Genomic DNA, 13,347 nt, shown 5'->3' on the forward strand with positions numbered 1-13,347 from the left:
ATTCTGCATATCAACGATTAATTTTCATTGAATCGCGTGTTTGTGTGAACAAGTTTCAATAGTAAATTTTTTGACAGACAACTATGCAACCGTGTTATTTTAGTACATGCATTCCCAGCAGAACAGCCAGTTAAGGCCCACTAACAAGATGTTTGAAAGTTTACGAGTTACAAGTAGATAGTGGGTCTCATTATTTTTGTGAACATTTACTAAGTTTTCTCTGTGGGGGAAAAAAAAACACAAAAAAAACGTCGAAATGCAAAAGTTTTACCATTGCCTTTTCTAACACAAGTCGAGACAAAACAGGATAAATGGATGCCGTAAAGATGACGGATTCATGAAATAGATAATGGAAGTGAAACCTTAACGAGACATTTTCCTCATGAATTCAATGTGTTCTCTCTCGCATGTTAAACTACAGAAACGAAATATCTAAGTCAAACTAAAAGTTACAATAAAAACAAACAAATAAACTGATGGTGTACGTGAAGACTAAATTATAGCTGTAAGTCAAGGTGATGGTGTAGGTAGAAGCTAAATTATATATTTATATGCTGTAGGTGAAGATGATGGTGTAGGTAGGAGCTAAATTATATATTTATATGCTGTAGGTCAAGGTGATGGTGTACGTGAAGATGTAATTATATATTTATATACTGTAAATCAAGGTATTGGTGTACGTGAAGACTAAATTATGTATTTATATGCTGCAAGTCAAGGTTATAGTGTACGTGAAGACCAAATTATATATTTATGTACTGTAAGTCAAGGTTATGGTGTACGTAAAGACTGAATTATATATTTATATACTCGAAGTCAAGGTGATGGTGTACGTGAAGATGGAATTATATATTTATGCACTGTAAGTGAAGGTGATGGTGTACGTGAAGATGGAATTATATATTAATACACTGTAAGCCAAGTTGTGGTGTACGTGAAGAGGTAATTATATATTTATAGACTGTAAGTCAATGTGATGGTGTACATGAAGATGTAATTATATATTTGTATACTGTAAGTAAAGGTGATGGTGTAGGTTAAGACTAAATTATATATTTATATACTGTAAGTCAAGGTGATGGTGTAGGTAAAAACTAAATTATATATTTATGTACTGTAAGTCAAGGTGATGGTGTAGGTAAAGACTAAATTATATATTTATGTACTGTAAGTCAAGGTTATGGTGTAGGTAAAGACTAAATTATATATTTATGTACTGTAAGTCAAGGTGATGGTGTAGGTAAAGACTAAATTATATATTTATATACTGTAAGTCAAGGTGATGGTGTAGGTAAAGACTAAATTATATATTTATGTACTGTAAGTCAAGGTGATGGTGTAGGTAAAGACTAAATTATATATTTATGTACTGTAAGTCAAGGTTTTGGTGTACGTAAAGACTAAATTATATATTTACATACTGAAGTTAAGGTGATGGTGTACGTGAAGATAGAATTATATATTTATACACTGTAAGCCAAAGTTGTGGTGTACGTGAAGATAGAATTATATATTTATACACTGTAAGCCAAAGTTGTGGTGTACGTGAAGATGTAATTATATATTTATATACTGTAAGTTAAGATAAGATTAAATTATATAATTATATATACGTGAAGACTAAATTATGTATTTATATGCTGCAAGTCAAGGTTATGTGAAGTGTACGTGAAGAGGTAATTATATATTTATATACTGTAAGTAAAGGTGATGTTGTTCGTTAAGATTAAATTATATATTTATACACTGTAAGCCAAAGTTGTGGTGTACGTGAAGAGGTAATTATATATTTGTATACTGTAAGTGAAGGTGATGGTGTACGTAAAGACTAAATTATTTATTTACATACTGAAGTTAAGGTGATGGTATACGTAAAGACTAAATTATTTATTTACATACTGAAGTTAAGGTGATGGTGTACGTGAAGATGTAATTATATATTTATACACTGGAAGCTAAGGTGGTGGTGTTCGTTAAAATTAAATTATATATTTATACACTGTAAGTGAAGGTAATGGTGAACGTAAAGATTAAATTATAGCTGTAAGCCAAGGTTATGGTGAACGTAAAGATTAAATTATAGCTGTAAGCCAAGATTATGATGTGGGTAAAAACTAAATTATATATTTGTATACTGAAGGTCAAGGTGTTGGTAACGTAAAGACTAAATTATGTATTTATATGCTGCAAGTCAAGGTTATAGTGTACGTGAAGACCAAATTATATATTTATGTTCTGTAAGTCAAGGTTATGGTGTACGTAAAGACTGAATTATATATTTATATACTGGAAGTCAAGGTGATGGTGTACGTATAGACTAAATTATATATTTATGTAATGTAAGTCCAAGTGATTGTGTACGTGAAGATTAAATTATATATTTATGTACTGTTGTTATGGGTGATGATGTACGTAAAGATGAAATTATATATTTATATACTGTAAGTCAAGGTGATGGTGTGTGTGAAGATATAATTATATATTTACACATTGTAAGTCAAGGTATTGGTGTACGTGAAGTCTAAAGTATGTAATTATACAGTGTAAGTCAAGGTGATGGTGCACGTAAAAACTAAATTATATATTTATATACTGTAGGTGAAGGTGATGGTGTTCGTAAAGATAAAGGTGAGTTGTAATGTAAAGACAAAGAAAAGTAACTAAATCCGTGTTTATTTGTTCAACACTCAAGGCCTTTAATTTTAATGAGATTTCCTGTTTTTGGTGCTGCTCTTGTGGGGCTGTGATACCTCAGCCCAGTGCGCAGTGGGAAAACTTAGAATCTGACAAGGTTCTTGATTTTACTGCAGAATGCAATCGCATAGGCAAATAAGTGTTGACAGTTTTAATACATTAATACAGAATTACATGAATAAAGGTATTTTCTGTAGTTTAGGACACTGATTTAACTTTACATGTGGTGTTGAAGTGTTTTACGTCGATATTCACAAAGTCGTTGTTATGGCCAAAGTCGAAATCGTTAAGAATTAAAAAGATCGTATCGATTAAACAAGAAAAATATTTCTTGTTTCTTCTTCCCTTGTGAATGAGAGTTAAAACGCGGATACTAAATGTTTTCTGGGTAATATTTTAATTTTTTTGCAGTCACTCCCTCTGCATACGTAAATTACTGTACAATAAAGTTTGGCTTGGTTTATGGAATTTCGCACAAAGCTACTCGAGGGCTATGTGTGCTAGCCGTCCCTAATTTAGCAGTGTAAGACTAGAGGGAAGGCAGCTAGTCATCACCACCCACCGCTAACTCCTGGGCTACTCTTTTACCAACGAATAGTGGGATTGACAGCCACATTATAACGCCCCCACGGCTGGCAGGGCGAGCATGTTTGGCACGACGCGGATGCGAACCCATGACCTTCGGATTACGAGTCGCACGCCTTAACGCGCTTGGCCATGCCGGGCCGTACAATAAGGTAAAGAGTACATATAGTTTTATTCTGTAATAATTATCTGGTCAACTTTTTAACTTTGTATGCTGTAATTTGAGCCACGTTATTTTGTCTCATTATATACACAATGTTTTATTTTGTTCACACTTGTTGTTAATTTATTTTCTTTATATTTTGCCCTGGTGAGAGAGATTTTCGAGTTATTTATAAGATTGCAGTTCTTAAGAATTACTGTCATAACCAAAAATATTTCATGATAATAATATACTCAAAACTACTTGTAGTTAAGAAATAAGCTACATATTTAGTTATCCTTTTGTTTTCTATATATTAAAATACCCCTCAAATACTTTTGTGAATGCAATCCTAATAAATTTAGATGTTAAAAACTGTGGGCAATGCAAATGACGGTACATAGATTAATTTTTCATTTTTTAATCTCTTTCTCTTTCATAACATTTAGATATTTTAAAACCATCTGGATGTTGTGATATTATTGTAGACTCTTGCGTATGTTAAAGTTTTAAACATTTCAATGTATTTTATTACCGTGTACTTAGTATTCTCAATTTCACCTTTGCTTCTATATAACTTACAAGTAGTCTTTGTCTAATACCTTCCTTGTGTACCAAATGCTGGGAATTATGTGATGTGGTTTGGTTTCTCATGTTTCATCTATAGTTAAGTTATTTAGATAATTGGTGTGCCCCTGAAAAGCATGTAGAACCAATGCTTTTGAACTCCAATTTCAGGTGGCACAAAAGATGAGAAGGGTGATGCAGTTCTCCTGGATTGAACACCAGTCTATCACAGGGGTTTCATTTAAAAGCAAAGTGAAAATGTAAATAAGGGATATGATCATATTGTGTTATACTGTTAGGATAAATTACTAGAGATTGCTTGACATGGGTAATCTTAGGGCAGGGGTTGGGTCGTTTAAGAAGGGTGTGTAACATCTTACCTATTAGTGTCTGAATGTTACTATACATGATCCCCACCACGAAAGACTTCTCCGAATCTACCTCAATCACATTAGTTAAAACTTGATTTTAAAGGATATTTCTCTTAGCCACTGCAATTAATGAAAAATCTTAGGGATAAGTTTGAAGCATGTCTTCTGCTACCTTAATCCTCTGCTGACATCTGCCAATGACTTGTAAACCATACTTGAAGAAGCTACACTTATACTTAGACATCTTTCAAAGTGTTTGCCAAACTAAGAAAAGTAGTCCCAACTAATATGAAGTAGCCAATTGGTGTACACATTTTTCTTTTTATTCATACAATGATTTGACTTTTCAATTCACATATTTTATTTTATAGCATCTGGCCTACAAATGGTTGATTTGATTAGTCGGCAACATGACACTTCTTGTTTATTTGTGTTTGTTTAAAAAGATACAAAATCATTAGAAAGTCAACATCTAAGCTGAAAAATCAAATAATTTGGTATACCTCAAGTTATTTAATAATACAGCAAAGTACAAGAAAAACTACATCTGACATTTGGAACAACAAAAAGGTATGTGTTTAGTTAACATAAGCAACCCATCCAGTAAGTGAATGTAAGAAAGATTACAACTAGTGAACTTTTATTTTTTGACACCTTACTACAGTCTTGAAATGACAATTTAATAAAGATGCTGTTAGCCCTTTTGTTATGGAGTTCAAAACTAATCAAACATGTGAAATGCAATAAGAAGTAACACTGTTACTAATTCACAAAATAAGAAATTCCGTAATAAAACCATTTTCAGAAGGGCCACTTTCCAAGACTGCTGAGGTACTCTTTTCTTTTGTGAATTATTTTATTTCTACGTAATTTTATTAGTATTATAAATTATCATTTCACTGTTCAGTACATCTTAAGAATCATTATAAAAATCAAACCCTGGCTTTTTAAAAAAAACATTGTGTTAGAATTTGTTAAAACTAGACAAACTTTATAATAAAATGAACTCAAACAACTATACATGTTTTTCAGTTATCAGAAATTGGAAGAAAAGAATTTCAGTAAAAATTCAGAGAAATAAAATTATTCTTCCTTATCTTAAATAAATGGTAATAAATAATTTTTGTTTACTGTATGTCTTAAACTACTGCAGTTATTTCAAGTACAACTTTATTTGTTCTGTGCAATTCCAGGATGACATAAAAAATTTCAAACTGGAATCAAGGTGGAAGGAAAAAAGAGAGCTTGTTTCTTTACCAGCCCAGTTCATTGTGGTTTATACTGTCGCATCTTCTGGTCTTGGGTATGATGGCTCTGGTGAGAAGTATATAGGACAGTTAAAATAACTACAACAATCTGATAAATATTTAGTTGACAGTATATACTATTTTATAGTGTATATTTAGAGAAAACAACATAAATTAACACTCATACATAATTAATTTTTAAGTAGTTTAAATTGGTATATAATTCATTTTTAAACTTGTTTGCTTTGAAGTAACTTAAAAAACACCTTTTCATAAAAACACAAACACAGATATCACTTGAATAAATTGTTACATATATAAGCTGTTGAGCAACTAATAACTATGTTTTGGTATTCTTTAACACTCGTGGTATCTGTTCAGATGTATGGTGAGAAAATCAAAATATTTCTGCTGAAATTGTTTTAACAGTCCAGTTGGTACATCATGCTTTATTAACAGATTTTCTGACACACTTGATAAAGCACTCCTGTTTGGGGTAACAAGCTGAACATTTTTTTTTTCACTATAAATGAAGAAATGATTGACCGTAACTCAGTGATTACTCATACTGTTAACCAGTTTATGGGTTGCATCCCATATTTTACAATAATGGTGTGCTATAAGAGTGACCATCAGATCCCATCATTTGGTCAGACAAGAATAGCCCAAAATTTGGTGGTGGGTGCTGTTAACTATCTGCTTTCCCTATGACCTACAAGTTCAAAATGTGGAATGTCTAAGTGTATAATAGTCCATCATTTGCTGAACCATAAATTTACAGGTTTACAACACTAAAATCCTGAGTTTGATTCCCAACAGTGGACAGAGTACAAATAGCTTATCACAGAGCTTAAAACTAACAAAATAACAAATACTGCTATTCCAAGTGTATTTTCTGAATGAACTGTTATTTTCATCTTAAAACCTGAAGACTCTGAGTTCATATCTTATCATCAAAAATGCTTTCTCTTTCAACTATGGGGCAACTTATAAGGTTGGAGTATGCCTTTAACACTTTCATATAATTTTATTTAGCAGGTGAATTAACAGAAAAACTTAACAAGTGTTGAATTTCCCTTCATTTTGCTAAGTTATATTTTTGATCAATTTCCAAAAAATGTAGGAGTTGGACAAATTCTAAAACAGAAACTAGTAGAAGGAGGATGAGAGGTGGTGGAAAGCAAAGTCATTTCAAGTAGAAACTAAACACATTCTGTTGTTTATTCCCCACAGAGTAAAACTGTTTGTAATTTGTATTTGTATACAATAAATAAAATATTTAGATGTCTTCAGATCTCCTTGGATAATATTACTCTTAGACTCATGTCTGTTTTTGTATGATTTCAGGAATATTTCTCACTAGTTCTTGCTGTATTTTTATAAAGGAAATGTTTAAGATTAAGTTACTAAGAGAATAAACTTTTGTTTCCTGTATTTTTCTTTCTCTGTGTCCATACAAAAATATCTGTATATAAACAACTGTGTATTAGCCTCAATTTACAATATTACACTTTCACATATTATTTTATTAAATTTTCTTTTAGTATTAAGTACTTTGAGTAAGCTAGCATTATAAAAAAACACACATTCAATGAATATTCTCTGTTGCAAAAGAACTGGAAAAATTTCATTCTGATCCAAGTTATAATTAGTAATATACAATTTGCTGATATCTCTCATTTACTGCTGCTCTTCTTACTACAATTTGCTGATATCCCTGATTTACTACTGCTCTTCTTTCTACAATTTGCTGATATCCCTGATTTACTGCTGCTCTTCTTTCTACAAACTTTTGAGTACTTTATTTAATTCACTAACGAAAGTGCCATGCAGCTATGAACTGTGTTAAAATCCCACAGAGTAAGGAACTTAGTCAAGACACTTCACAGTTTTTAAGTGCTGGAATGTAAAAAACAAAGTTCTTGGCACACATTTCAACAAACTTACCAGATCTGTGCCACATAATTGCCTGGGAAAGTTCCAAACAATCCTGTTTGTACAGAGATTCCAACATACCACCCATCATCGTACTTTTTTGTCACAAAGATTGTGTCTCCCTCCTGAAGTTCCAGCTCATCTCTGTATTGTGGAGTATAGTTATATACTGCTTGATATCTGAAGGAAAGTTTGTAAAATGAAAAATAGCAAAAATAAGTTCATTAGATTACTACAAATATTCTTAGAAAATTGTTTTTTAACTTGCAGAAAGTTTCTGTTAAGTATATTTGTTTGCTGAAAATAACTGTAGAGTATGTTCTTTTTATCATCACAAAACTGACTACGCTAATAACATTATGGTTAACTAGATAAGTGCTTCTCAACTGGGTGAATGGGTTCTCCCAGGGGTAAACAAGAATTATCAATTATACAACAAACTACAGACAACAAATGTCTTTAGTTATTGTAGTTGTAGATTGATGTATATTTAGGTTTTAGTTTGGTTTGTTTTGAATTTCATGCAAAGCTACACAAGGGCTATTTGCTCTAGCCATCCCTAATTTAGCAGTGTAAGACTAGAGAGAAGGTAACTAGTCATCACCACCCACTGCCAACTCTTGGGCTACTCTTTTACCAATAAATAATGTGATTGACTGTCACATTGTAACACCCTCACGGCTAAAAGGGAGAGCATGTTTGGTGAAACAGGGATTCAAACACGTGACCCTCACATTACGAGTTGAGTGCCTTAACCACCTGGCCATGCTGGGCCTTATATTTATGTGACAATAAATAATTTTAATGTAGTACTTTTGTAGTCCTTTTTTGAACTAGGGTGAATGAGCTGTTATAAAAAACTTGTAAAGGTAAATGATATTTTACATTATAGAACACACTAACAGTAGTTATTAGCTTCAAGTATTGTCACAGGTTTAACATTCATTAAACAATGTTACATCACTTTACAAGAAAAACTTTACACTGCCTTTCATAGAAATTTCTTGCACACAATACAAGCCCATTAAACAGCTCTGATAATGTAACTTTATACAAGTATGATATCCCAGATAACTTGCCATGACAAACGTTACTGTTTCAGCATGGAATCAAGAGCACAGTCAGAAACTGATATTTATGAAGACACAAAATCATAAATTAATACATCATTCTGTCAAAATATATTATGTTAGAAGTATCACAAGTAAAATAATAATTTAATGCTGATAAGAATGACTTATTAAACTTCCAGCATGTTGCTTCCAAAGTTACAGATTATTTCACTTATTACACAATATTTTATTAGTTTCCAAATAAATCTTCAGAACTATATAAGCTACTCCACTCTACTACTAATGACAAATATGTATTATCCACTTACAAGACAGGTTTAGCATTAGTGTTCAATTGAATGTTTTTCTCTACAGGTTGTATTGTTTCTTCTTGTGGAGAGTTACCTGATGATTTGACATGAGTTTTCTGAAAGATAAAACAATTTATGATTTAGAGATTTTAAAAATATTTCATTTGGTTTTGACGTTTTACACTTATGTACATGATAAATTGAATATTTGTGTCACTTTGATACACTCTAAATTTGTGTAACAAGGTACTGAATTATTCATCTAGAGTAATATTTGGAAGAATATTAAAAAATATTAGATAAAAATTACCCTTACCTTTCTTGTAGATGCCACTTCAGCTTTAGAACAAAAATTCGTATGATCTCTTTCGTAACTAATAATGCCATTCAAAGCTGTTGTGCTAGAAAATGAACTAAAGTTAACAGCCCATTTAGGTTTTTAACCTACATAGAAAATACCAAAAGCATTAATTTGATTAATTATTTAGGACTACAATTTATTTATAAATGAAATGGCCAAACCAATTTCAGTGCTTCCTGTGACATGGGGGTATACCATGTGTTTTCTACCCTTTAGTTGCTAGGTATTTTTCCAGACTTTCAATGTTGCAAGTCCACTATTAGAATACAATATTAACAAAGGGAACTATCATATTTTTTCATCCTGAATATTTGTAGAGTTGTCTCGCATGTTTTTCCTTAGAAAAGATGACTGTAGCATGAGCAACATTATGCTTAGAAGTAGTTTTCTGTTCTAGCTATGAACCATGGGATTGCCTTAAGGTAGTTCACTCCAATTGTTGAGACGAGTGACTCCAAGTTATATGGATGGTATGTGTACTTGAGAAGGGGGAAATTGTATACAATGTAATGTTTTCTTTTGTCATGGAAAAATAGTAAGACATAAATAAAATATTCTTGTTTAGAAACATTTTAAGAGGTACATATGATGTATATATTGATAAACCCTCATTTGAAAAGGAGAAAGACATTCTTTGTGTACCAGACTGAGAGAGATCTTTAAGCACATAGACTGTGTGTGATGGGACTTTAGTTCCAGCACTAGTGAGTTAAAACTACTACACTGGTAAGACAGCATCAATAAAACTCTCTCTCCCCAGCCAAGATACAAACACTTATGTAAGTATTTAGAATTAACTCTAACTGTATTCTTTGATGCAACTAAGTTTGTTCTTTGTGAACCTGACGATGACAGTAGAAGGTTGAAATGTTGTTTGCTCCTCTACACAGAGTTTTCTCTACCCATATCAGCTGTTTTTACATATATATTTGTAATTAAATGCTTAGAGGAGTTCCCCCATTATGTGAAACTTGAAACTTGTTTATTGTCGGCTATACAGAATATAATGTCTCTGGTTACAATGGTTAACCTAGTTCACTTCTTGTAGTTATTGTACTTGATCATGCCAGATTAACCAAATGAAATGTTGTAACCCTAAATATTATAATCTGCATGTTACAATAAACAAATTAAAAAAAAAGAATGAGGTGATGATTTACAAACGTGTGTATAAAAAATACATTGTCTATTTCATTTCTGTAAAGAAACAAATGTAGAGACAACATGGTCTGATTTGTGATACAGTACCTCAATTCCTATGTTTTTAGGTTTTTGAGAGAAATTGGGGCAGTCTCAGATTACAGTATTTTTTCACTCAATTAAGTCACTAAATATTTCTTAAACAGTTCAAATCTACATCAAAATGTAATGGTTCTGAGCAGAACTATCCATACTTTTGTTTTGGAGAAAAAAATAAATAAATTCCCAAACACTAAAATTATATAAAGTTTTATATGAAAAACAGGTCTAACAATTTTCTCTTGTTCAATGTTTCCACTAAAACACACCAATTTCTATATGAACAACTTATGAATTTTAGTTTAGGAATAACAACTAATTACATCTGACCCTTCATTTGTGATGGATATCCATTGAATTTAATATACTGTCTGAACTCCATTACTCATAAATTTATTTTCTGCAATAAACAAAAACAATAAATGAAAATATGTCACAGGTGAAATTTAAAATGGTAGCATCATTCAAAGATGAAACAACTGTCAATAACATAAGGAGTTATATAGAATACATAGATTAGTTGTATACCCAATTCTACAAACTGTAACATAAGATATTAAATGTGTAGTATTACATGGTTATTTCTAATTATTGGAGTAATTACTACACCTTTCTTTGTATGATACTTAGACAACCAATAACAACACTTCAACATGCTGAAGATATATACATTGCAACACAGTGTATGAAAACTTATATATAATAAACTTCTGCAAAAGTAAACTGGGACTTTTTATAATTTGGAAATAATAACATCAGTGTGCAAACTGTAATTAGTTTGAGGCAGAGAACTAATAAAACTCACATAATTTGATTAAAATAATTACGAAACCTCCAACTTCATGATGACCAGAAACTCATCTGAAGTAAAAATATATTCTAAAGATGGCTGGTATGGGTATTTAAACTTTAATTAAAATAGAGTACAGGATAATGTTTTGACCTTCTTACATCATCTTCAGGTTAACCAGCTGTCTTTAGAATACATTTAAACTCTCAGCTTGTTTTAAAATTTGCAAGCTTGACTAAAGAAGTTATTCTGATATTCTAATTGTGAACCATTTTAAATTCAGATAATGCCAAACAATTTTCAAAAAGAAAAATCTGTATCTGTACATTACTTTTTATATTTAAGTGTATCATAGATAACTTACTTTGAAAACCAAAACAAATATTTTGCTAGCCTGCAAAAATTAAAGTTTCTAGTTTTGATAGGGCTGCATTAAAAAATTTCTTAAAAGTTTAAATCTAGAAATTAATAAATGTCAAATCATATTTAATAGAGGAAAAAAATACAATTTAATTGATTAAATAGATGATAAAAACAAACAATGTACTTTATTCAATTTTTCTTTACAAATTTTCTTTAATATTTAGTCAACACTCATATACATTTGTTTTTAACTAAAATAATATGATAAATATCCATTAACTGTTGTTACATTATAATAATTATTCTGTTGAAGAATACAGGATAGCAGGAAATGATTAGCAAGTTAATATAACAAGATAAATATCCATTAACTGTAGTTACTTTATAATAATTATTCTATTGAAGAATACAGAATAGCAAGAAATAATTAGCAAGTTAATATAACAAGATAAATATTCATCAACTGTGGTTACTTTATAATAATTATTCTGTTGAAGAATACAGAATAGCAGGAAATGATTAGCAAGTTAATATGACAAGATAAATATCCATTAACTGTAGTTAGTTAGTTAGTTAACACCATTAGATTCCATCAAGGAACATAGGGCCACAATCGCTTGCTGATTCTTCAACAGGTATTTAAGTGAGTAGGTTGTTAGCCCGCTGCACATTAACTGTAGTTACTTTATGATAATTATTCTACTGATGAAGACACGATAGCAGGAAATTATGAACAGTTAATATAACAAGATAAATATATACGTAAACATTTTTTTCTGGCCATTGCATTGTCAATTTTTAATAAAGAAAGAACATGTCAATTAAAGATTTATGATATTCTAAATTTTAAAAACAGACAAATATTTTAATAAAAAACAAATTTGTAACCCAAAACCTGTCTTACTTACTATCTAGAATTTGAAGTAAGGCCAAGTGATTCTGGAGGTAAAGAACCAGCATCTGGAAGTAACATTATTACAATTTTAAACATCCTGAATCTTTTTCAATGAAATACAACATTTCATTATTTAGAATACTGAATAAGTTCAGACAGATTTCTTCTCTTGTTTGTTTGTCCATTTTTAACTTCACACAAAGCTACACAAAAGCTATCTGTGCTAGCTGTCCCTAATTTAGCAGTGTAAGACTAAAGGGAAGGCATCTGGTCATCACCACCCACTGCCAACCCTTGGGCTACTCTTTTACCAAAAAATAGTGGGATTGACCATTGCTTTATAATGCCCCCACAGTTGAAAGGGTGAGCAAGTTTGGTGCAATGAAGACTTTTTCTCTTAATCTTATAATTTTTACAGTGTAAGGTTATATAAAATTAAAGAATTAATTATGGAAATATTCAGAAAGATAGCACAACTTACTGCTCAAACTGAACATCACATGTATTATAATGTGTGTAACTCATCCTTCTTGAATGTTACATCACATCCAGCAAGTTATTCCATAAGAATGACAAGAGCCAATCATGAATAAGAAGAGTTCTTTTGATTAATTGTTACTGACACAAGTATTATTAATTTATTTAATCTTTTAATTTGTTAAAGATTAGACATTTCTTACAATTTTGCTCAGTAATACCTGAATAAGTGATTACATGTAGTTAAAAAATACCCCAAAATTCTAGACATGGTTTTTATTTTCTATTTACACCATGAAGATTGTTATTGTGGTCCAC

The 13,347-nt window shown here is 30.9% G+C and overlaps 1 protein-coding gene across 1 annotated transcript in view; it reads right to left on the minus strand.

Moving 5' to 3' along the window:
• Positions 1 to 4,718: 4,718 nt before the first annotated feature.
• The window catches only part of LOC143233548 (uncharacterized), a 43,171-nt gene continuing 34,542 nt past the window's right edge, over positions 4,719 to 13,347 (minus strand). The window contains exons 16-20 of the mRNA XM_076469884.1: positions 12,566 to 12,617; positions 9,221 to 9,305; positions 8,923 to 9,020; positions 7,554 to 7,721; positions 4,719 to 5,673 (exon numbers count right to left, since the gene is read on the minus strand). Of these exons, the coding sequence (XP_076325999.1) occupies position 5,673; positions 7,554 to 7,721; positions 8,923 to 9,020; positions 9,221 to 9,305; positions 12,566 to 12,617 (404 nt within the window). The 3' untranslated portion in view covers positions 4,719 to 5,672. The remainder of the gene's footprint in view (positions 5,674 to 7,553; positions 7,722 to 8,922; positions 9,021 to 9,220; positions 9,306 to 12,565; positions 12,618 to 13,347) is intronic.

This window comes from Tachypleus tridentatus, chromosome 12 (genome assembly GCF_004210375.1).
Source record: "Tachypleus tridentatus isolate NWPU-2018 chromosome 12, ASM421037v1, whole genome shotgun sequence".
In the NCBI taxonomy this organism is placed as follows: domain Eukaryota; kingdom Metazoa; phylum Arthropoda; class Merostomata; order Xiphosura; family Limulidae; genus Tachypleus; species Tachypleus tridentatus.